General features: G+C 45.9%; 1 protein-coding gene across 2 annotated transcripts in view; it reads right to left on the bottom strand.

Moving 5' to 3' along the window:
• Positions 1–5,749: 5,749 nt before the first annotated feature.
• The window catches only part of TENT4B (terminal nucleotidyltransferase 4B), a 48,257-nt gene continuing 28,740 nt past the window's right edge, over positions 5,750–25,266 (bottom strand). The window contains exons 2-12 of one of the 2 annotated variants that reach the window (XM_081119817.1): positions 21,279–21,402; positions 19,376–19,422; positions 17,818–17,938; positions 16,658–16,765; positions 14,742–14,870; positions 13,801–14,014; positions 12,163–12,289; positions 11,960–12,063; positions 11,676–11,722; positions 9,723–9,887; positions 5,750–8,329 (exon numbers count right to left, since the gene is read on the bottom strand). In XM_081119817.1, the coding sequence (XP_080975943.1) occupies positions 8,153–8,329; positions 9,723–9,887; positions 11,676–11,722; positions 11,960–12,063; positions 12,163–12,289; positions 13,801–14,014; positions 14,742–14,870; positions 16,658–16,765; positions 17,818–17,938; positions 19,376–19,422; positions 21,279–21,402 (1,363 nt within the window). In that variant the 3' untranslated portion in view covers positions 5,750–8,152. Of the gene's footprint in view, positions 8,330–9,722; positions 9,888–11,675; positions 11,864–11,959; positions 12,064–12,162; positions 12,290–13,800; positions 14,015–14,741; positions 14,871–16,657; positions 16,766–17,817; positions 17,939–19,375; positions 19,423–21,278; positions 21,403–25,266 lie in introns of both variants that reach the window. The other variant, XM_081119816.1, reaches the window with a different exon arrangement.

A 25,266-nucleotide genomic window follows, 5' to 3' on the forward strand; every position in this document is an offset into this window, starting at 1 on the left:
CACTTGATACTTTTAACAAGCCTTTCCTTCCCTTTCATTTGGATGTTGGCATTAAGCGCTGATATTTTAAAATCACTAATGGGTTTCTCTTCAACAACGTTCCAACCCCGGCTTCAAATAGGAGTTGCTTGCTTTAGAAACATACACATAGACACACAAATTAATGCTGTTTCCCAAATGGATCATTTGACAGATTAGTTTGGGGTTTTGTTTTGTTTTTTAATCCTCGCTGGAGGATATTTTCTCCATTGCTTTTCAGAGAGAGTAGAAGGGAGAGAGAGGGAGGGAGAGACAGACATGGATGAGAGAGGGACGCATCTGCTGGCTTGCCTCCCACACGTGCCCCGACTGGGGCCAGGGATCGATCCCGAAACTGAGATACATGCCTTTGGCCGGAATCGAACCCGGGGCCCCTCAGTCCACAGGCCAACGCTCTAACCACTAAGCCAAACCCGCCAGGGTTGTTTGGGGTTTTAAATGTTTTGTGTTTGTTTGTTTTTAGACAAGCAAGAAGTATAAAGCATTTTACTTAAAAGGTGAAAAATGGCCCTAATTTAAGTCGAAGTGGTTGCATTCCTAATCTCACCTGGTAAACACGGGACTTCTCAGTACAGACTTAAGTGGACCCTGATGAGTGGAAATCACAGATGACGAAAGCCTAAGGAATGATTTGAAAGCAAAGTTCTCCTGAGAAGTATGTAAGCATGGTGCTGCTAATGATTAGGGGGATCACGGCTGCCTTTCACCCTCTTTTTCCAGCAAAACTTTCAGGTGGATTTTCCCAACAGAACCCAAGGCAGCCCAGCGTCCTCTGACCCCCCTCTGGGCCCTTTGCTGGTCGGAGTTCCCTCTTTACGCACGGACCACGCCTCCTACTTTCAGACAGATAACTTTTTAGAGAGAGTTTTCGTTTTAGTTGCTGCTGTTACTGAAGGGTCTTAAAAGATCAAGTTTGAGAGGGCAGGTGGTGGGGAACGACCAATATAACTGATTTTTTTTCATCTTTTTTGAAAAAGGCAGTATTTTCTAAAAACGGGAGAGAAAAAGTGACAGGGTGGTTTCCGATGGCCACGTTGCATTTATAATACTTCCATCCTAGCAAGTATATCAGAAGATGCAGCTTCTCAAAGCAACTCGAGAAAATCCACCTAGAACAAGATGACACTGGAACAGTGTGTTTTGTCTTGTTTTTAAATAAACTCAGGAAGAAAAGTGCCATCAAACAGCAACACTACGTAAAATCCCTGCTGGAGATGAGCTGGGACACGCGGGACATTTCCCCAGGGGCATCTGACGTGCTAACTGAGCAAAGCTACTTGCAAACGTGTGCCTCACGAAAGGGGCGCCCAGGTCTGGGTGGCGACGGGACGCGCTCTGCTCGGTGGGGACCTGCCCAGGCCAACGGTGTGACACCAACCACCGTGTAGAAGAGAAGACCCCCTGAAAGTACATACGCGAAGCCATGTTTATACATGTAAACACGTTTTTGTATTTGTGGGTTTGCGAGAGAGCGACAGAGAAGCATCGGTCTGTTCCACTTACTCGTGCACCACGGATTGACTCTTGGACGGGCCCTACTGGGGATCGAACCTGCAACCCTGGTGTATCGAGACGACGCTGGAACCAGCGGAGCCACCCGGCCAGGGCTGCCAAAGCATTTTTTAAAATCTAGGATACACCCCAAAACATGGAAGCGGCCGGCTCCAGGGAGCTGTGGGACGAGGGGGTGAAGGAAACTGACCCTTTATCCCGGCGTTTGCCTGTGACCTGCAGGCCTTCCCAACGGAGCGCGTTGTCTTAGTTGGGAAAGGAAATTCACTGGCGAGGGACGAAGTGGCCTGGATAGCGTTCGCTCTCTAAGCCACTGTTTAGAAACTTCTGTAACAGGATTATATATGTGTGTATAATTTTCTTTTTTAAGGAGAACACTGCCAGCCAATGTGCGGGGCGCGGGCGGGCTGGAGTGGGCAGCTGCCCAGGCTGCCCCCGAATCCGCGGGGCCACGTGGCTGCCCGGCGTCCCCTCAGCACCCGGCGGGCTCCAGCGGGAGGCCCCGGACCGAGCAGAGCCCCACGAGGTGCGCGCGGGGCCGCGGTCCTGCTTCGTGGCCGGGAGACGCAGGTGCTCACAGCCCTCGGGTCTGCGTGCGAAGCGCCCCGGCTCTGGGACGGCGCGGGGGCCCTTGCCAGCGTTAAAGCAAAGGCCGAGACGGGGTGGCGTCTGTGAGTGACCCGACTCTAGGGAGCCCGGCTCCAGCCCTGCGGTGGCTGTGGGGGGCCCGTGCACCCCTCTGACCAGGACCCAGCACCTGAGGGGCAGGAGGGAAGCCGCATCTGAAGGCATCACCCGCTCGTACCGCGCCCAGGCGGGAAACCCGCAGGTGGGCCGGCTCCGAACCAGGCAGGCTCGCGTCCAGACGGGCTGCCTTTAGAATCACGAGGTAAGTTACGAAAAGCGGCCGTTCAGGTTTTACACAAACGCTCATACAGAGGTTGCAGAGATGAATGAAAGCACAAAGCCTTTATTGACGGGCAGATTATGAAGAATACGCCCAGCGGTAAGCACTGGGGACAGCGGTGCGTAGAAATGTAATTTATAAAATTTTCACGGCAAACAATGGACATCTTTGAAGAAATCGTCGTTAGCTAAAAAAAAAGCTTCTGGAATGCAATTCACTCATAGTATTGATAACTGGTGCCCAGTGACGGGACCTCAGGAAATGTCGAGATTTCATAAATCATTTGTATCAAATCTCTTTTTTTCTGGTAAATTCCTTAGTGCCTCGGCAGCGGTAACTAGACAAGATCGGGAAGCTTTCAAGGTGATTCAAACCTCCAGCACCTCCCAGGAGTCCGCACTTCTTAACACAGGAGGCAACGCTAATCAGAGGAAATAAATAAAAAGGTTATTAAAAACAAACACGGGCTCGCCAAACTTCTAACGTATGCATCTATGTCTATTCCACTAAAGACGTCTAGGAGCGACCCTGGCCCCCAGCCGCTCAGCCCCAGCGCGTGCGCGGGTGGACGGTGCCTTTGCAGCGGGAAGGGCGTGGGACTCCGCCTGTGGCGCGCCTCTGGGCTGTTTTAGGGCTACAGGACTTTCGAAAGGCTTATTAAAAAGGTGACTCCTGAGAATTTCAACATAAGGAAATCAGAGAGAAGGGGTCTTAAGTTTCGGAGACTAAGTTGGGGGAGAGAGAGACGTATCGTGATGCGCTGTAACCAGAGGCGGCGATGACGTGCCCTGGGAAGCGGCGGCGGATGGCACAGGCCCCGCGCTGCGGGGCGAGGGCGAGTTTAAACTCGGAGAACGTGGCTGACAAGCGACCATCGCGCTCTCGGGGGCGCGGCTGCCTTGTCCACAGGAGCCAGGGCCCCAGGGCCTTGGCCAGGCCACTGGCTTCGGAGGCTTCCCTAGGCCTCCGGGACCCCCCCTCCCGGTAACGACCAGTTTGTTCCACTTCATGGTCTCCCGTTACGGCAGCACCTCTACGACGGGCCAAGGCTCCTGGCGAACCCCCGGACGGTCTCCCTGCTGGAGGCCTTCCCCGGCACCGCCCGTGGAGCTGCCGCAGGAAAAAGGAGCCAAGACCACCGGGAACCACAGGACTTGTTAAAATAAAGAAAAGCAGACACCAGTCAGCACTTGAAGTGCACAGATTAAGAGGACACCTGACTGCCTTGCCGTCATCTGCTCCTATGACATGCTCGCCTCTCTCCCAGTAAAGCCAGGAGGAACCTCAAGTCCGTAACAGCCAAAGGGGATGCACCGTCTCCACCTCTCTGGTCAACCTCTTTAATCTCTTTCTGAAGTGTCATCTCCTTCAGGCTGGCAGGTGAGGGACCAGGTTCAACGTAATAACGCACACACTCAAGTCCAAAATGCAAAGGCCAAGTACATTAAAAAAAAAAAAACACAAAAAAAACCAGCACGACTTGAGAGTAAAACAAACATGAGCAGCTTATTAACTAAAAACCATCCTTAAGTAAATATTGAACTCTGGATATCAAATAGATCAGTTTCTAGGCAATTCTTCTGGTTAATAATTTTGTCAACATTCAATTTATTTAGCTCACTATCTCTGATGAGAAATAAGGCGCCTACGGTGCAAAGTCAACACAAGCGCCCGAGAACACGGTCGAGGGAGAGGCCTCTGGGTGATGCCAAGTTTTCAAGCCGCGCAAATAACTTCTGCAGTAAAATCAGGCTCGTTTTTTGGTCATGTTGAGTATCAAGTAGCATATTAGAATTTGTTAATAAATGTTAACGTGGATTCTGCCCATAAGTGTCTGACAAAATGGCAGGTAACTGAAGTCCTGAGGTTTAGAAGCCAACACCTCCAAGGAATCGCTCAGACCCGTCTGTTCCCACTTCAACCCTCATCTTCTCTAAACACGTCACTAGATGAACGATGTCACTGATAAAAATTAAAGAGTGGCTATGAAATATAGCTTTTCTACACAATTAAGTTTAATAGAGTCTTTTGTAGAATGTTTTCCTCACAAAATACTGCACGAGAAGGTTCCTTCTGCCAGGGCAGACGGCGTAACGCGCTAGGGCCGCAGGACTGACAGGTAAGGGTAAACTCTTCTGATCGGAATCGCAACATTTCGGTATTTGTCACAGCTAAATTGGCAATGCCGTTTTTACACTTGAGCATTTAGTTTCTGAAAATTGAGAGGCAATCAGTTTTCTACCAACATTCCTAATCAGTGACTAAAACACTAAGAAATCAACAACACATTATAACTGAAGTTGATAAAATCCTAGATTAATATCAAAATTGAGATGACATAGTCATAACTGATAAAAATATCAGCAAAACTCTAGGGATTTTTACAGAGCGACCTTGATAGTCACGCCCGTCGCTGGGGTGGTCTTGGCCATGAGCAAGTCTCAGCAATATGAGGTCCTGCAGCTCACACCTGCCACACTCTCCTCACCCACCCATAGCTCCGGAACCCCACACCCTAGTCCACAGGTCACAGCAAACACAGCTCACACTTACCATTACGTGGGGGGAGGGGAGTGGGAGGAAAACATGGAGATCTAAGACGCTAAAGGGAAAAAGACTATGAAATATGCTCTCCCTACCACCCATGCTTTGCTCTGGCAACTTTATCCAGGAATATCTGAGCCGAAGCAAATAGCCTTATTAATGGGAGGCTCCAGAGGCAAGTAAAGGTAAAACACACTCGAAAGAGGACAAAAATATAGTATGATCACTAATCCTGAAGACTGGAGGGTGGCTACGTGTGAATCCAGCAGATCCCACAGGTCAGAGCGAGAGCTGGAAGCCATGGGCAACCTCTCCAAACAAGACCCAGATGCTGAAAACCAGGCACCTTCGTGGACTCCTCAAAGCTGCAGGGAAAATGCATTGACCTTTCTCATCAAAACAGAACCACTCGGATTTTGTGCCAACACCTCTTTGACCCACCAGCGCCCCTAAAAACCAGTATTTAACTGTTTATTATGACTGGTTAAGGAGCATTGACACTAACCAGGTACAACCATGACTGCCAGAGAAAAGTGCCCACAGTGAGGCAGAATTTGCAGCTCTCGTGCCCAAGTGCCGCTGGCAAAGGAAGGTTAGGGCTCATGGAGACAGGTGGGCTGTATATTTAAAGGACGCGCTTCTGATACAGTCACCAAATCTTTAAAGTAGCAAACCTCGAAAAAGTAAAGAGACTGGAGTCAAACACAGAGATGAAATGTACAAAACAAATGAGCAGGCAACTGAAAGTTCTTGAAAGTATTTTACTTCGGGTTGGAAAATGAACAGTTCCCACACTGCTCATTGCAAGATACACAGTATTCACGAATACAATGCTGGTCATTTGAGGAAATGTACACGCCTCAATTCTCCTTCATGCTTTTTCTTTTAGAAAGATACTGTTTACCAAAAAGAAACGTCAGCAGTACAGGAAAAACTATTTTCCCAATAAATTTACGAAAACCTAAGATTCCCAATGGAATCAAGATTATCTTCCCGCTACCACCACCTTTAATAAAATCACATGCTTATTGGAACACTAATATCCGCACCCTAAGAGTACATTCACTTTCGACAATGAGGGTGATTCTTTTAAAAAAACTTTAGTGTGGTCAACGTGACATGGATCTCTGCAAGTGTTGTCTGAAGTAGGCAGCTAACACTGAATTTAATTTTATTTTATAAATAATTGTTCCCTTAGCAGTAAACATAAGTCTACACATTCACAATAGTCCTAGAAAATAAATACTGTGATTATGCACACAACATGTATGACAAACTAGTTTCAAAAAACAAAAGCTCGACACCTTGATAAAAATTCTGATCAGAATAAAACGTGACTCTAAAATTTAAAACATCGTCAAAGTAACATCACATTTAAAATCTTGCATGGGTTACACGGGTGTGGTTTCCGGTTCTGGAACATATCTTTCAGTTGTGAATTAAAATACGAACATATTGAATTGTTGATTTCAGGTATGACATCGGTTTTGGTCTTACTTTAGCATTATTTTCTTTATAAAAAGTTGCACTAAGTGTCCATTAACGGTCTGATTGGTCTTCAGTATTTCATAAATGTATATAAAAGAAATTCCTAAAAGCCAACAGTACTTTATATGTATATATTTATAAAAGAATCTCATCTCAGAAACGGCTGTAATGAGCAGAGCCACACACACTGATGCTGAACATAAGAGCTTTCACCTACAGAGAGCAATTTCAGAAATTCACTTACATTCGATCATAGTAAACATTCCCAAACTCAACAGGTGACGAAGAACAGAATTGTACATCTCGTTTGCACTCAAAGCTGACCACAACCAAAATTTACAGTATGATTGAAACAAGCCAATGTTTAAAAAGTTTTAATTCAAGGTAACAATTCCATGGAAGGAGAGGACAGAGAATGCAATGACAAGAAGTATTTGGTCTTAAAAGGCAATACAAAAGAGACCCATTATCAAAGACCATTTCATTCTGAAAGATCAACAATACCAAAAGCAGAAAGTGGAGTATAAGAAAATAGTTTTTTATAAGTATGATTTAATTAAAGCTGTTGACAGGTTTCTCTCCCACAGTAGTTAAGCATGAGTTTTAAAAAGAGATGAGAGACGAGCACACGCAGCACACAGGGCGAGAGGCGCCAGCATGCAGTCTGTGCAGCGCAGGGCTCACTGCGACAGGAGGGACAGACACGTGGCCTTTCTCCCTATGAGAAATTATTAAAAAAAAAAAAAAGACGGCAAAGGAAACAAACACGAAGTCATGTACTTGCCCACTGCCCAAGACGACAGCACTATTGAAAATGACTGCAAGTTAATTTCAGAGATGACTAGAGATTTTTCAGTGTTTACACAAAAGTACACAGTACGGATATATATATATTTGTTTGTACAAAATAAAATAAATGTCATTTGCCACCATAAACCTTTTCTTGAGGGAGGAAACACTTTGCAGCAGCAGGTCACGAGGGTCCTACCAGGTCATTTCAATGCGAAGGACAAATTGAGTAAGAGAACTAGTCACGCCCCTACGTGTGGATGTTAAGATGACAATTCAGATTATTTTGCAAACTAATCCTGAGAAAAAATCTGTATACAATTTAAACAGTAATGTTATGTAAAAAGTATTAACAAATCCACTATTACAAATATCAATTTCCTATATGGTCATCTATATATACACACAATAAAATGGTAAATATATGCAAAAATATTTAAAAAAACACATGCACAGATCACTTTTCCCTTTGGAATCTGGGCTTCCTATGACAGACCTGTTCTCCCCCCACCCGACCCTCTGAAATTCCATTTTCTTCCAATCACCCACCCACACTGACGACTATTCCCCCTAACTCTGCATAAAGCCAATGAGAAATATATTTATTTTACATTCAAGCTTTAAATCTTAAAATGACCCTGTTGTAGCATATGACTTATCAAATGAGCAGCCTTTTCTCCCCCCTTTTTTGCGTGCTTTTTGTTTTTGCAGCTGTCAGTCTTCGTGATCCATTCCATGGCGAGCTGGGAAAAAACACAGTTGCTAAATCAACAAGTGGACAGCGCAAGGCTCCTGAACGTGTCCCAGGAGTCCCCAGGCAACTGTCCTGGGCATGAGGTCACTGCACACAGACGGTCCATCGCACCACGCCGACTATCTACAGAGGTCTGAGAGGGGGGCGTCCCTCTTGTGTTTCCTCCTTTTGCCATGGAAATACTGATTATTGGATTTGCCTTGATGCTGTTTGTTTGTCATCAGGGCCCCATGGCTGGTTGGAGCTGTACCTTGGAAGCCTTTGCTGGAAGAACGGAAGAGCCGGGCCGGTCCGTGCTGCAGAAAAAGAAGCGGGCACAAGGACGTCAGTACCACAGTGCGCCGAGCACCCGCCAACACCCAACACAGGGAGCTCTGGAAACCGCAGCAAGAAAATAACACCCCAGGGTTAACTCGCGGAGCTCTAAAACCGACATTACTTTTCACTGGGTGCTGAGAAACGCAGACCACTGCCTTGCCTTCTTAACAGAGGAGACGGAAGGTAAAACCTTCCTTAAGGAACTACCAGCCAATACGCCACGTGAGAAATGGCACTGCAGCTCCCAGACCCAGTGCGCTGCCAGGTCAGGGATTGTCATGGCTGGCCGCCCCCTCCGTCTGTCACCTGTCCCGTTAATTGCCACTCTAGATGAGTCTGTTTGGTCACATGACTAAGGCTGCAAAGATAAAGTGAATTCTGCAGGTCAATGGAGGTATGAGGTGAGTGACATAATAGTCATTCTACTGCCCAGGGCCTCCCAGAGTCCTGTTGTGCTGGGACAGGGTCAGATGGCCTTAGGCTGGAGCCCAGCAGCAAACGGCTTCTTCCCCTCATTCAGATTCATTACCCATGATAATAAAATTTTAGCCAACAAAAAAAACTTAAAATAGAGGATCTCTGTGGCTTTCTTAAACCAAAGCTGATGCTCAACAACTAAACAGGGCTGGCCGCTGCCCGATCATTTCAGCACAGGCACCGAGGCATGGAATAATAAAACGTAAGAGCGTCCTTCATTCCCAGATGTGCACAACATGACCACGAGCCAAGCCAAGAGCAGTATCTGCGTTTGCTTCAAGTACAATTAAACCTTTTTATAAACTGATGGTATATTTTATGCTGAATCTGGAATAAGGGCGGCAGGTGGGACCATCTTATAAGGACCAGTGGCTAGACTCCCATAAAGGTCTGTGTTACAGTGGTGTCCCATAACGACCAAGGACACGCCCTGGCCAGTGTGGCTCAGTGTTAGAGCACTGGCCTGTGCAGCAAAGGGTCACGGGTTCGATTCCTGGTCAAGGGCACATTCCTGGGTTGTAGGTTAAATCCCCAGCCCCGGCTGGGGTGCATGTGGGACGGGAGGCAACCGACTGATGTGTCTCTCTCACATCAATGTTCCTCTCTCTCTCTCTCCCCCCCTCCCTTCTTGCCTTCCACTTTCTCTCTAAAAAAAAAAAAAAAAAAAAAATCAATGGAAAAAATATCCTTGGGAGAGAATTAACAAAAACCAAACAAACAAAAAGACCAAGACACCCTGTCACTAGCAGCACTGTCCGTGCACCAGAACCTCTTAGCTTTGGTCTTTAACCTCGAGTGTTCTTCAAACCCATGATGTACATGTGTAACTGACATGTAAGACATTTTAAGTATTTTGTTCTGAATCCTCACAATGAGAAACTCGAGTTCACATACCTGTGATTTGCTGGCGTTGCCGGGCGTGGCAGTGGCCTGGGTGCTCTGCATTTTCCCACCTGCCTGCGAGGACTCCACGGACACGTCCTGCAACCCTACTCGGTTCCCGGGGGACGGACGGCAGAGCAGCTGTTTGGGGGTTTTGCATGGTGTCGCATCGGAATCCTAACACAAGTCACATGAATTACAATTGACATATTAAATCATTTAGATGCTCAATATTTAAAAAGGAAAACAATTTCAGCTAAGTACTCCATGGACCAAATTTAAACATCTGGGACAACCTTAAGGAAGCATACTGAGGAATTTATAAGACGAACTGCTTAAGTTTTCCTCTAAACACTGAAAGTGGCTTCTTCTGTCAGAGGGTTTCCATTCATCGTTAAACCTGCTGCCCACGCCGGACCTTGCTAATCAGCCTTGAAGGAGCTCACAGAGGTCCACGTTGATTTGTGCCTTCATTTACAGAAAATGAGCCATGGTAACATGGGAAGAACAGGGTAATGAGTGAGTACCTAGGTCCCAATCCCCAAATCAGTGTCTTCCACCATCACAAAATGGTTGATTTAAGAGGCTCCCCCTCTGAGACTCTGTGATGACAACTCAGGGAGCCCTCCAAACACCCTGTGGACGGGGACTTCCCAGGGACAATGGTTGAGCCCCACATGTTTGTGGGCTGCTTGGGCCATGTGGGCTACGTCTGTCCTCTGGTCTACCCACCTTCCCCACACTCCACCCAGGTCTCTGGGTCTCATGCTCTCAGTCCCTCCCCTCCCCCTCTCCAGGCGTCTCTGCCTCCGCCCCGCTGTGTCTGTGACAGCTCCCTCAGCACTGTCCTCCCCAGCTCTGCGCTAGGAACCAGACAGGCACACAGGTCAGTTCTGCATGAGGACTTATGACTCTACGATACAACAATAAAATGATGTCCTTTCCATATTTAGATTACTTTTGATGTCACATGCCTCGAAAAGTCAAAATTTAAATAGGTAAACTCATTTTAGATCTCTGTTAAGTCAACTCAAAATTAACCCTGAGAAGGAAAAGTAACTGTAGGTGTAACTGATGTTAAAAGTTTGATCAGGATAGAGACAGACAGCACGAGCAGGGCTACCAGGGAACGGGGACACAGGATCTGCTAAGGGGTTTCTTCTTGGGGTGATGGAAATGTCCTGGAATTAGATGGGTGACGGCTGTACAACACTGTGAATGTACTAAAACCCAAGATATTATATACTTTTTAAAAAATGGTAAACTTTATGTGACTTCTATCTCAATTTGTAAAAATTAAATCAAGAAGCTCAGAAGCATTACTGAATGGAAGAAGCCTCACAAGAGTATATACACCATGGTTCCACTGCCATAACGCTGTGGAACAGGCAGAACTGATCTACAGCATTAGAAAATCCCCACAGTGCTGCCTCTGAAGTGGGACTGGGGACTGACCAGACAGCGTCACGAGGTAACGCTAGTCTCTATCTTGTTAGGGTTTGGGTTCTCATGTGTATGCATTTGCAAAAATTTCGTGAACGTACAATTAAGATTGCCTTATGCATCAATTTTATATTAAAAGCGAAAACAGGGTCAATATTGTGCTCTGGTTAATGATGCACACACTATAGCACTCCGGGGATGTGTGCTGGCCTCTGCAGTTTACGTGGAAATGTGTCAGAGAAGAGGAATGAATGGACGGGGGTCAGGCTTGGAGGTGACAGTCACGCGCAACATGAGTGCAGAGCCCAGGGCGGTGCAGATGGGTGCTCACTAACACTTGTTTACTTGTGCTGTACACTTGGAAATTTTAATATAACGTTGAGAAACAGTGCCATCGTTACTGTTGTTAAGATTCCCCAGTAAAACAAGTCGGAAAATGAGTCCACCTCCGCCCTCCAGAGCGCTATCCCCGGCAACAGGCCCGAGCAGCCCGGTTCAGGAAAGCCACATCCCCATACTTACGACGTCACTAGAGCTGGACTGTGTGGCGGAAGACGAAGACACTGGACCTGATGAAGAGTTTGAAGAGTGTTTACTAAGAGGTTCCGAAGTTTTACTTCTACATTTTCCAAGGGCTTCATTTTCTTCAGATAGATTATTATTACATTTATCTAACTGCTGAGAATCTACTATCAAGGTAACACCATTTCCTGAAAGAGTGGCAAAAGATTGGAAAACGTTTCTTCCCATTAGACACACACAATTCAGAAAAGCGGCTAATAGTCGATCGAAAACGGGAAACTCACCGTTGCAGGAGGGCTCGGGCCTGCTCTGCAAGCCCCACTGCTTTGATATCCAGTCTCGGTATGTGGCGACTTCGTCCGTTACTCTAATTATTCTACCTAATATGCTGCATGCATTTTTAAAAAAAAGAGGGAGGTACATTAATTTGAAGGTAAGAAGCCACAACCAACTATGAGCACTGAGCTGATGTGAGTTAAAGTTTTACCTCTCTGTCTCATTGTTGGGATAGTACTTTGCTATGGGTGACACAGCGTGACTCAAAACCACGTAGGCATAATCAAAGGCCTGCTTCACCTGCATGGCCCCGTAGGAACTCCTTCCAACATCATTACCTGGAGAAGAAATGTACATGTAAGATAGTAAGCTTGGGCACTGCTTAACAGACTTACCTCTTCACAAACCCTCTTCCTGGAAAGTAGGGGCGATCACTTCCTACTAGAGTTGCACCCGGAATCTGGCTGTCAGTGGCCCCACAACTCAGCGTGTACACCATGAATTAAGTAGTTATAACGGGGTACACCTCACCTAAATGTATTCTGGCCTACCAGGGACTATCCTAGACAGTTCTGCAGACAAAAGTCTGCCTGTTTTCTCCTAAGAGTGAACCAAGCCATATGTTTGTATTTTAATCAGCTATGCAAGTATCTTCCACACTAAATTATGAGCTTCTACAAAGCAAGGACCATGCAGCTGAAAAGTCTGTGTCCTTTACGCACAGTACAATAGGCTCCCAATAAACATCTCCTCAATGAACAAATGCACGGGACTATTAATATTCCTAAGATGGCTCAATAAGCCAGAAAGGCTGTGAGGCAGCTACTGTACCTCTTAACTGCCTTTCCTTACTTATTTTCAAAGTTAACACATTAAAGCACGTGACTAAAAGCATTTCCACTGAAGTCCAATAATGCACAACTGAAGTGCTTTACAATTATATCAGGAAAAATTGTTGCCCAGAAAACCTAGGAGACAAGCAAGCAAATATAACCTCATGAGAGCATGGGAGGAATCCACTTTCTGTTCCCTTTCAAGCCAACGTGATGCTGGAACAGCACGGGGAGACCATGCAAAATTAAAGGGGAAAGGGAGCTAAAGGAAAATCAACTGTCTTTTTGAACCCTTAGCTCCTGAATCTGAGCTATATTATTGTGTCACTGCCTCTGAGGACCTCAGAATCCTCCCAGTAAAGCCCTGGCTGGAAAACAAGTCATAGACACAGACAACAGCATGGCCATTACCAGAGGGAAGGGGGTGGGAAAGTGGAGCAGGGTAAAGGGGGAATGGTGATGGAAGGGGACGTGACCTGGGGTGGGGAACACACAGTACAATATACAGATGATGCATTATAGAACTGTACCCCTGAAACCTATATAATTTTATTAACCAATGTCACCTCAATAAATTCAATTAAGAAAAAATAAAAGCCCTGGATGAATGGGTTGAAATCAGGCAACGACAACACAAGAAGAAAAATGGCTGTGAAACTGGAGGGGCACACAAACCCACCCAAGTAGCTCACACCCACGGTCCTCTGCCTTAAAGTCGAATGGATCCCACTCCCAACTCATCTGGAGTCTGCAACGTGTTTTTCTGGTGTGAGTGTGTGTATGTGTTTATTTTCATGTTTTTTTCCGGTGTGTGTGTGTGTTTATTTTCATGTGTTTTTTTTGATGTGTGTGTGTGTTTACTCTCATATATTAGCTTATAAAATGCTTTGATGAAAAAAGAATGACCACAATTAGAAGTTGATCCTTAATTTTTTATCTAAACAGGGTTTTAAGTACAATATGGTAACTACCATGCCCTTCCTCTGAATGCCCATAAATTTACCTAATATCAATACCTGGTTGTAAAGGATCTTCAATATAAAGCATCGACGGCCTGTAGCCATCCAGCATATTTTTCTGTACTTCATCTTTGGCCACATATGAACCACCATCCTTTATCCGGATGCCAGTCTTTAAGTAATTGAAGTGTCGTCCATACAATTCAAAAAATTCTATTAAGAGAACACCATAGTTTGTATTGGGGATGCAAGCATCTTCCCTGGGATGTAACTAAAACCAGAAGAAGAAGAGAAGGAATTACACTGGGTATCCTGTAACTTCTGGAGGCGGGGGTGATAAATGGCATCCTGACTGCTATACTCAGCACTACCTACTGCGCCTCTGGTTTAGCGGAGCAGCCAGCAGGGGAGGGGGCTGTGCTGCCATTACAGACAACACACTGTTACAGACGACACACTGCCTCACGGCAGAGCGGGCTGGGCGACTCGGGGGCGGGACTGACAGCTGCCCCAGGATGCGGCAGGCCGGGCTGACATATCAGGACGTCACTCTGAGTCACAAGCAGAGCCAGGCATCTGGCAACACTGCCACATAAACACGTGCAGGGCAGCAGTGGCTTCTCACTCCTCTTGCCCACACAGCAGGCCCAGTCCAGTAGAACTTTCAAGATTTGCTGCTTAGAGGACACTTCCTATTTTTGGCATTTCTACTACTATTTACTTATGGAAACCACCCCATAGCTTTGCATGTTAAAATTTGCAGTGAAAAGTCTCAAAAACAATAGAACATATGGGATTAAAAGCAAAAAATATATATTCTTTCCTAGCGATTTTTATTTACTTACTTGCTAAATTACAAAAAGGCACCCAGTTTAAGGGAAAGTCGTAAGTGATCAAGGGAAACATGGCAATTGAGTTCGAGTTACATTTTCCCCAATGACCCCCAGTTACTGTGGTCAGTGTTAGCGTCCACTAGCACAGCAGACCATAGGACATACCTGGAGGAAGCTGACTGCCATCAGAAAGAGGCTGTAAGAACCAATTCCACCTGTAAATACTTCATTAAGGTCCCTCTGTAATAGGAATTGTTTTAATACTAAAACCAAGTATGGTAATACAGGATATTTCTGAAAAAGAAGAAAACATTTTCGATGAATTCCTGTATTAGGACTAGCTCACAGCATGAACAGCATACTGGTCTCTAAGCATAAACTGGTTCTTCCATTACAAACTTCAGTGGAGATACTTCACTTTCCACTTTAGGAGCAAGCTATAAAAGTAAGTACAGTAACTCAGGAACATGGAGACACAGATAAGGCACCGAGCACTCTCTACAGGCGGAAATACCAGCAACACACCACACACCAGATGACGCCCATTTACAGCCATCAGCATAAGATATTAATTTGTAAACAGGTAATAGAAACAGTACAGGACAAAGTCTTGACTCGTAAAGCACTAAGTCAGTGGGATTTTAAAGAATCATTTTTCACAGGCAGCATCCCACCAGGTAAACCAGGGTCCTTCAGGCGATTCTGCAGAGCCCAGGAGCAGCCTGGCCTGCTGGGTCCATGTGGGCAGGTGACCAGAACCTTCCCTTCACAGAGGACATGAAAGAGCGGGCACCCAGGAGCAGTGTGAGTCCCTCTCTCACTCAGACACACCCTCATTAAGTTCTTCCCAGAAGCCAGGCCGAAGGCTGGGGACCCAGACGGGGACAATGCAGGCATCAACTGCTAGGAAGAAGCCTCACAGCCATTAGCCAACGGTGGCGGAATTACTAGGGTCTCCGGTGTCTTCCTGATCCTTACCGTGACACATGTGCTTCCATGAGAAAGAAAGAAGTGTGTACTTTTGCAAATCATGCCCAAATAAAAAGCATGAGAAAGAAGTATGGAGAAGTCATCACTTTTCAACATTCTGGTCGAAGTCAGAAATAGTCTCTTTAAATGGAGGAAACCAGTCCGTGCTGATATGAAAGAAACCTCCAGAATAGTAAGTTTAAAAAAAGTATAAAATAATGTGAGTACAGGGTGCTATTCCTTCTGTTAAAATTTCAAGAGAACAGAAAAGAAAGGTTGGTGGTGTCAGCCGGCCTGAGCTGTGAGGCATAATGTGACTCCCTCCCGATCTTCTTTACATCAGTGAGTTTTTACTTTACTGTGCCTATGGTTCTCAGTTAAACAACACTTCTGGGGAGAAAACACTTTCCACACAGCCAGCCCCCCCACAGGAGCAGGACTGCGGACGGTGCCCCTTTTCCCTTCCTGCCCATCTGTGCTCCGCACGCTCACATGAGAGTAAAGAAGTCAGCGTCCTTTTTTACAAAACAGAAACAGGCGAACTGGTCGAGTTGCTAAAAAAACTGTAAACGGTCAGAGAAGATGTTCTATATAAACCAAAGCAGTTTTAACATTTTTAGCTTAAGGAGCAAAAGGCTGAGGGTCTAAGCACATGAGATGTTCTGGAGATGATGTTGACAAATTCTTCTGTACCTTGGAAGACAATGGAACAAGTAGAAACAGGCTTAAATCTTGACAAGACAGAGTAAGGAAATCCAAAGAACCACCTTTAGGCGACTGGGGGTTAAAACCTAGAAAAGTAGCCCTGGGGAGGGTCCCAGTCTGAATTGGGAGTAAAAGCAGACAGGATTCCATTCCAGTCCCCAGCTCCACGCCAGCCCTTATCTCCCCCTCAGCTCCCTCAGAGCAGAGCAGAGCAGTTCAAAAGCTTTCCCAGCCTTGAATTCTCACTTTAGGTCAAGTTAGAAGTCACTAATTATTCCAAGCAGATTTCAGGAAAGCACACCAGGGCACAGAAGCATCTGTCAGCAATGCCCCTCAAAATACCTCCAGGACAGATCCTCAAAGCCACCCCCATTGCTGAGGGTCCCCTGAACGCTGTAAATTCTGACCTTGGTGAAGTCTTTGATGAGGTCCGCTGCTCTCACACCATTCTGTACATTAAAGCTGATGTCAACTTTCACTTCAGTAAAAGAATCCGTTAACTTAATAATAGGTACCTAGAAGGGAAGAAAGTTAAAATTAAAATACTTTAACCAAACTACAAGACAAAATCAGGGCGAAGGTGACCAGACTTGAGGTCCTGACCCCCTCTTGGGACATGAGAACACTGCACACCACAGCTAACTGCCTTCTGCAAACTTGCCTCTGCATAGTTAGCATTTTGCCGCATTCAACATACTCTGTCATTTCTATGGGTTGAGAATCTTGAGATCAAGTGACAGAAACCTTTGCTGACAGTATGTACTTTGGAGAATAGCTTTCTACTTAATGTAACATCAAGAATTATGAACGACAAGCACCAAACTGTTTCCAGTGGGAAACTGCCAGGTTCCAAGTCACACACACAGCCCAGTGGAATCACAGGTCAGTTTTGCAAAGAGCCTAAAACACAACCTAGCAGAAGAAGATAATTCCCAAATAAAAACTGACAGGATGATTTCACGAGACCACGGGGTTTCTTTAAAAACAGAAAAGCTTGATGTGCACCATGCACGAGAAGCTCAGGCGAGCAAACTGTAGAACCAGGTTTCCAAACCAATGGGTTTTTATAAAAAACAACACAAGTTGTTTTGCTTCAAGAAAACATGATATGCAAAAGCCCTAAATTCTAAAATAGATGTATTTCCACAAAAGTTCTTCAATGGCCATTCTAGATATAGTTAACATATGGCTGGATTTACAAAATTTCAATTCTTCCATTTGTCATGGACACTAAGAACAGAAGAGCAGTACCTTCTGTGTCACCACACACTGTTTAATAGATATCCAGATTTTCATCTATACTTTTCCGTATTAAAAAATCCCTGCAGTATTATGGATGATAAAATTGAGTATTTTTTACAAGAGACATATGACTATGACGAGTCCATCTGTGTCACACACAAAGCTGTGTACACATCTGAGCGCTGTGACCACTAACAGCGGAGAGAAGGCTTGCTGAGTCCCGTGTACCCCGCCCCCCAGCCTGCACTCTCCAAAATTAAACTTCAGTTGTACAGGCCTCTGCGTGAGGGACTGGAGACCTGGAGAGGAACAGGCAGGAACTCACAGTTGCTTTGTCCAGAACTTTCACCGAATCCTCATCTGCAACTTTATGTTTTCGGAGAGCTTCTTCTAGGGTCCACAGGGGGAGGTTCTCCCACTTCCCAAACACCACCAGGTCGATGTCACTAGACATAGAAAATAGGCCGAAGGTTGTTCGAAGCAGCAAGAAAGTGTTTTCACTTAGACTCAGCTTCAATTAGTACGAGGAAAAGCCATTTCTCACGCTGCCCTGGAGGCTGACTGTGTTGGTGCTGACTGCTTCAGAGGTGAAAGGAGTTCAGTGACTTCAGCAGCCACCTCCTTTCAGTCATTTCACACAAGTCAGGCCTCAGGAGACAGGGCGACTGTGAGGGAAGTAGAACATCAGAAACCACCGCAAACGTTTCCTGTTCATAGAGATTCTGGGACTAAAAACTTAAGACTCTACATGGCTGAGATGAACTGTCACTTAGATTAGTAAGTGTAAAAACCAAGATGCCACCACTTGTGTAAACAAGAAAGAAAATACCCACACGCATGTCCCTTCCAATGCATGAAGCCTGGAAGGAAACGCAAGGCTGCAGAGGGGAGACGGTAGGGACAGAGGTCAGTCCAGACTTTTCACTGTGATTACTTCTGTGCCCTTTTCAAATTGAATTATGTGAATATACCAACTACTCATAAAATTTAATGACATTTTTTAGAAAGTGACTCAGGATTTTGCTGAAGCTCAGCACCTAAACAGGGAAAAATACTAATGAACCTGAAGCTGAATGTCCATGGCTTGCTCTGGGCTGCCCAGGGGGAGAATGAAGTTGTCAGGACCACGCAGTGCAACACGCGCAAGTTAGGGCGAGAAGGTGAAGCCAAGCTCCCTCCAACAGGATGGATTCCTACCGTCACACAGCATGTGCCCTTCACAATTTAAGAGAGCGAATCTCACGTTGGTGTTCTTACCACCGTAAAAACAAAAACTAACCCATGACGGAAGGTTTCTCCCTAAAGACAACAGCAGCTCAATTCTTAGAGAGCAGGCATTCGCCCCTCAGGGAGGCCTGACTGTCCCCAAAAAGGGCCCCCAGGCCGAGGGACAAGACAACCCTCATTCGAGAGGCTGCGGTAAGCAGGGGCTAAGGCGGTCACATCCTTCCTCAGACAGGAGTCTGCCCCTGAGTTTCTGGGTCAGGATGCCGAAGAGTGGATAACAGTGCGAGTTGGCATTCGCGTACACACGGCTCTGTGGTGTAAACGGGTGTTCCACCAAAGATTCCACTAGCACGTGAATCAGCTACGGGGTGGGCTGAACAGTCTCCGCAGGGGGCCCATTGCTACAACTGGAAACTGACTCCACCACTCGCTGCAGGCCCCGTCCATCTATCTGAGCTGATGCAGGCAGTATCTGTACCGCTGTGTGGTAAGCTGTCTGAAGTGATATTCTACCTCAAGATAACTCAAATAAAATACAGGTACACAAATTTCTGTTTCATAAATCTGTTTTGTTTCTATGCTTACACATTCAACATAAAAATTAATACAGCCTATAAAAGTGCACAACCCCTTGAAAGTGACATAAATATACTAACCTAGTAGGTAAATACAGGCCAGTTTTGAAACTCCCAAATATTTGGACCTGAAATAGAAACAATTATTATATTAATTGCTATCAGCCGAGAGCCACCACACCACAGAGAAATGCTGGTTTCTGCTACCCTCTACTGGCACTTCTGAGTACTGCAAGAGCAGTTTCCCAACCCCATGCTTCAGAGATCCCATAGGCAGACATTCAGAATACAGTTAAACATATTAGGTTCAAATATCAAACATATAGGCTCAAATAGAAAACTTTCATAAGTAACAATCAGGTCACTAATGTTCCCTTATAATCACAAACCCTGAAAGTATGTTCTGTAAGCAGGAGTGGCCTCACAGATTACTAAGGTCAGACCACTTCAACCGCAGGCCAGTTCCACGGAGAACACCAGGCCCTGTCACTGTACCCCGTTCACAGCATGCCATGGCCCAACACCAGGACACATCCCCTGTCCATCCACGGAGAACAGTGGGAGACTCCAGCAGGGATGTGTATGTGAATGACTGCAATAAAGGTTGAGGGAAGAAAGGCACAACCTCAGAGGAGAGATGGACCCAGTCACCTGTGCAGAGCGTGGGTTCGTCCATAAAACAAACGTGGATAAAGCTGCCGCCTCAGGAGGAGGAGGAGGAGGAGGAGGAGCTTAGATCAGGGCTTTGCCATCTCAGCACTACTGACACTTGGGGCAAATCATTCTCAGTTGGGGGAGCTGTCCTGTGCATTGTGGGGTGTTTAGCAACACCCTTGGCCTGTACCGACCGTCTGCCAGAAGCACCTCACCAGTCATGATAATGAAAACTGTCAAATGCCTCCTGGGGGGCAAATACCCACCAGCTGAGAGGCACTGATTTATTTATTTTATTTATTTATTTATTTATTTATTTATTTATTTATTTATTTAAAATATATCTTTTATTGATTTCAGAGAGAGGAAAGAAGAGGGAGAGACAGAGATAGAAACATCAATGATGAGTCATTGATCAAGCCCTCAACCCAGGCATATGCCCTGACCGGGAATTGAACCCTGATCGCCTGGATCCTAGGTCGACGCTCAACCGCTGAGCCACGCCTGGTCGGGCGAGGCACTGATTTAGATCGGTAGGAGAAGCAACGTGGCACACAGCTGTTCAGCAAAGTATGACTCTTCCCGTTACCTACAGTATCTCATTTGAAGTGTTTTTGTTTTACCAATTGGACAAAAAGAACCAAAAAACTTTCCTGGCTCCCCTTTGGCCACCCCATGACAGAGTCTTAAAAAAAAAGTCATATAACACACAGCAATGGATTCTAACGTGCTCTTAGGATGCATGAAATTGTACAAAAGACCCTCAAGGGAGCCCTAAATAGTGCAGCGCTGATTCAGTGTAGTAACAAGAACCACAAATAAACAAGAAGCAACCTCAGGCATGGCTGTGTTCACTGGCTGGGGGCTGTATGGGAGACAGGGGTGGTCAGAAAACAGCCTTTTGGGGGGGGGAGCAGACGCCTGCATCAGCCTAAGAAAATGAACTTCAGATGACATGAGCCATCCCTACCCGCCATCTTCATTTCGCTATAAACAATGACACAGTGTTTATCCTGGCAGGTTGGAACAGAATCACACTGACATGGCACCTCGGATAAGACACTACGACGGCGAGGCGTGTCTCCTCCTCACACCAGTGCTTCCCGGTCGCCTCACCCATGCTCATCAGCACTGCAGGCAATGTTTTAAGTAGGCAGCCAATTCAATGCTAGTAATTCAGAAGCCCAATTCTAAAGGCTGAAGAAAATTGTTGGCCTTCAAAATTTTATTAGACCCTAACTCTGTAGATGCACAGACAGCTTCCCATGAGGACTTGCACGAGACACTGACCCACGCTGCCCGCCCCACGCCCCGCCAGACAGGCACTCACGTCAGCGCTGGGCCAGAGCTCCTTAATGACGCTCTCGATCCTGCTCACCACCTCCATCCGCATCTTCTCCTCCTCTGGCCTCGGAGACATGTATTCATAAAAATCACTGATTTCTTCATGCAGACTGGGAAAAAGCAGAGGAGTTAATATGGGCAGGGCGAAGCGCATTGTAACTCAGCAGATGACTTTACAGCCTAGATTTCTACCTTAATTTTAATGCTACAACTCATTCTGAGCTAAAATGGGCACATACAGAACTTAATAAAAATGCCAAAATGACTCCACAGAATACGAAAGTCCAAGAAGTCTTGATGGATCACCACAGGGACAGGAACGAGGAGAGCTGGGAACTTGAACGAGTTAGTCCATCACTGGGTACAATTCTAGCTTTTCATAACTATCCGTGTGTGTTTGCCTGCTTTTCTAACAGGGATGATGGTCTGTCTGGAGAGATTATAGGCCATTTGTCACCTTTTTTATATTTCCCCACATGAAAAGTGTGTGTGTGTGTGTGTGTGTGTGTGTATCCCCCTGCCCACGCTCCCAGAACAGTGTCTCTATACCATAACTGTTCAGTGATTAAATTTGGTAAGTGAACGGGGGCAGGGAGGTGCTTTAAAAAATACACACATTTGATAATAGGCTACCTTTTAAAAATGCATATATGTTAACTACCACTGTATATTTTTATAAGGTCTTTATAATAAGGAAAAATATTCATTAAAAAAAACTAACACTTAAAGGAGAAAGAACTGCCGGCCGGGCGTGGCTCAGCTGTTGAGCATTGACCTAAGACCCAGGAGATCAAGGTTTGAATCCCGGTCAGGGCACATGTCCGGGGTTGCGGGGCTCGATCCCCAGCAGCGGGGTGCAGGAGGCAGCCAATCAATGACAACTCTCATCATTGATGTTTCTTTCCCTCTCCTTCTCCCTTCCTCTCTCTGAAATCAATAAAGATATATAAAACAATTAAAAATAAATAAATAAATAAATAAATAAATAAATAAATGAGAATGAACTTGGGTTACTCTAACAACCCAGCATTGCAGACGAAACAGTTACACAGCAGCAGCCAGAGAACAGCGAGCAGTTGGCTTGGGGGCAGCACTGACCCCCGGGGACACGGAGGGACCCACACCCACTACAGGATGTTCGGGAAGTTACTGCATGCCTGACAGTGTGTACAGTTTCTGCTCGCTTCTGGCTCACCGTTCCTAGGGACGTACAGACTTCCGATGTCTGGGTGTGCCAGACAAATTTCTGGAAGAGTACATCAAAATCTGCTGGCAATGGCTTCCTCTGGGGAATGGACTGAGGTCGGTGGTACCAGGATTTACCTTTGGTGCTGCCTGGCTCTTCTCAAATGCACACAGGCCCCAGACAAGGGAGGAACAGCACTAGCCCTGGGGCGAGCCTAGTGCATTTGTTTGAGTGACATCTTCAGGAGGTCCTAGGATTGGGTTTTTATAAAGAAACTCTCTCCCTCTCTCTCTCTCTCTCACACACACACACCCATGCTCCTGTATTTCCAGCTGCCAGCTAGACAGCTCTACCTAGATGTCACTTCAAACTCAGTAAGTCCCAACGAAATTCCATGTCTTTCTCCACAACCTAGTCTTTCTCAGTGTATTTCCCTCCCTAAGTGGTTTCCCCAAATGGAAATGTCAGCGTTTTCCTTGGTCCATCCTTCCTCATCCTCTGGAGCTAACAGGTCTCCAAATCCTATCCCTCCCACCCACACTCCAAAAAACGCCCACTTCCAAATCAGACCACCCCCCTTAGGGCTCTTATCCTGTCTGTCTCTGCAGGACGAGGCAGCAGCCTCCACAGTGGTCTCCGTGGGTGCCAATCTGTGCACTTCCAAGCTCCTCATCAGTGCTCCTACCTTGCCAGCCTCCCCAGCAAGGGCACACAGAAGTGTGCCCAACTTGCCTTTTCAAGAACCCTGGCCCTGCCCAGGTAGGCCCTGTGTCTGGAATGCCTCCTTATGCAGCCTTCCAGAGCTCAAACACCACCTCCTGGTACAATTCCCGCCCTCCCCAGGGCTCCTGCCGACTCCAGTCCTGACCTGCTTCCTGCCTAGCACTCAATTGCAGCGGATCACCCACTTACAGGCCTCTCCACCCAGACTCCCCTCTCCTGCCTCAGTCCTGTGTCCCCAGACCCAGGACAAAGCCCAGAGAAGCTCTTCCTTAGGAAGGGACCCTCATTCACGTGTACCTACTTCTACCCACACCCATGTCCACATGGTCATAAAGGAGACTGGGTGCCTGAAAGTGAGCTCAGTACCAGGATCAAGGAAATGGGCACTCACTGTGGGTAAAAATGACAGAACCAGACAGGAGGGCAAGGTGGCCCAAGGGCGACAGACGTCCTTTAGAGGTAAGAATGCAGTCCCACTTCTCAGAAATGTGTCTCCCTATGCACTGAGATATGGCCATAAGACAACATCCACAGTGAGCCTGGAACTGTTTCAAGACCAAGGTTTAGAGCTATTCCCAGAATGGAATGCCCTTCTATCTTTACATTTTAAAGTCTGCACAATGTGTCTAACTTTCTATGGTACTGATCAAGAATATCAAAGCTAAAAAGAGTACTCACACCCCCAAATTCTCACTAAAACCTAAGATTTAAAAGTCAGAGGGGAGAGAAGATATGGATGCCAGTGTAGAATTATTTAGAAGGAAAAGGGGTCTCCATATCTGACTCCTGCAAGCTTTGTGGGCACTTCCAACCGTACCCACGGCTGAAGGACGAATGCCACACTTGGTCAACCCTCCTTGGTGAGGACCTGGGAGCAAAGCACAGGGAATGTGCCTGCAGATGAAGTTTTCTTTTTTTCTCCTTTTAAGAGGTGCTCTCAGTGCCTGCTTTCCTAGAAATTAGAGCACTCCTTTTAAACGCCACTGTCTGTTGCTCTCAATTTCTGGACTGTGGTTTTATTAGGCCAGCGTCTCAGAAGGATGGTTTTTCATTTGATTTCCTCTGTTCCTTCCCTCTTTACTGCTATGAAGAGAGAAAGGAACCTTCTGACTTCTTCCCCCAAGCTTCTTACTTTGCTCCCAACTCTGCCACCACTTCCAAGCAATTGTAAGGTAAAGGGAAAGAGAGAAAAGGGGAAAGAAACATCACCTAAGAGTTGATTTATCTAATTCCAGTCATTAAATCCCCCCCCCCCCAACGAACAATTCAGAACTCCTGCACCACTCTGAGCAGATCTAACCAAATTTGGAAATAGCTGGGAAGCTCAAAGAATAGTTGATAGTATTCCCTAAGACCAAATATTTTGAGATAAAAGCTTAGTTAATAAACTTATTCCCCAAGTGGGAGGTCCTCAAATATTTGCTGGGTAAAAAAACAAATAAACGAGGCTAAATCTTTCTTTATCTCCTAGGTCCAGATGCCACTAAGAGCAGCTCATTCACCTAAGTTTGTTAGATTCTGAACTCTAGCAATGGATGTGTTTAACCCATACAATCCTAACACCAAAATCACACTTGTCACTTCTATCTCAGTGACTTACGTGTGTATCTTTGTTGGAGAGGTGGCTCTGTAAATACACTTGCACGTCTCCCCCTCCATTCAAGAACTGGTGAAAAGGGGCAGAGAACCAACACAGGGGACCTCACTTTCAAGGACCTGTACCCGTGAAAATCCAGACATCCCAAACATGTGAGATGTGACGGCTTGCTTAATAAACTATTTATATCAAGTAAGGTAAACTCCTGACATACATTCAAAATCTCTGAACTAATCACTGATTACCTTGGAAGCTGGAACTGGGAACAAGGCTAACATGGAGCAAGCTTTCATAATTTACTGGGTATTTTCCTGTGCTGTTGAGATCTTTTGGATAAGTGCTGGTATTGGTTGTGGGATATTTTAAAGCTTAAATGAAAAACACAAAGACAAGCTGATTCAGAGAATTCACTTACACATAAGCCAAAAACATAGTGTAAACAAACGTATTTGACTTCATGAGGTCCTA

The sequence above is a fragment of the Miniopterus schreibersii genome, assembly GCF_964146895.1.
Source record: "Miniopterus schreibersii genome assembly, chromosome: 18".
Classification (NCBI taxonomy): Eukaryota; Metazoa; Chordata; class Mammalia; order Chiroptera; family Miniopteridae; genus Miniopterus; species Miniopterus schreibersii.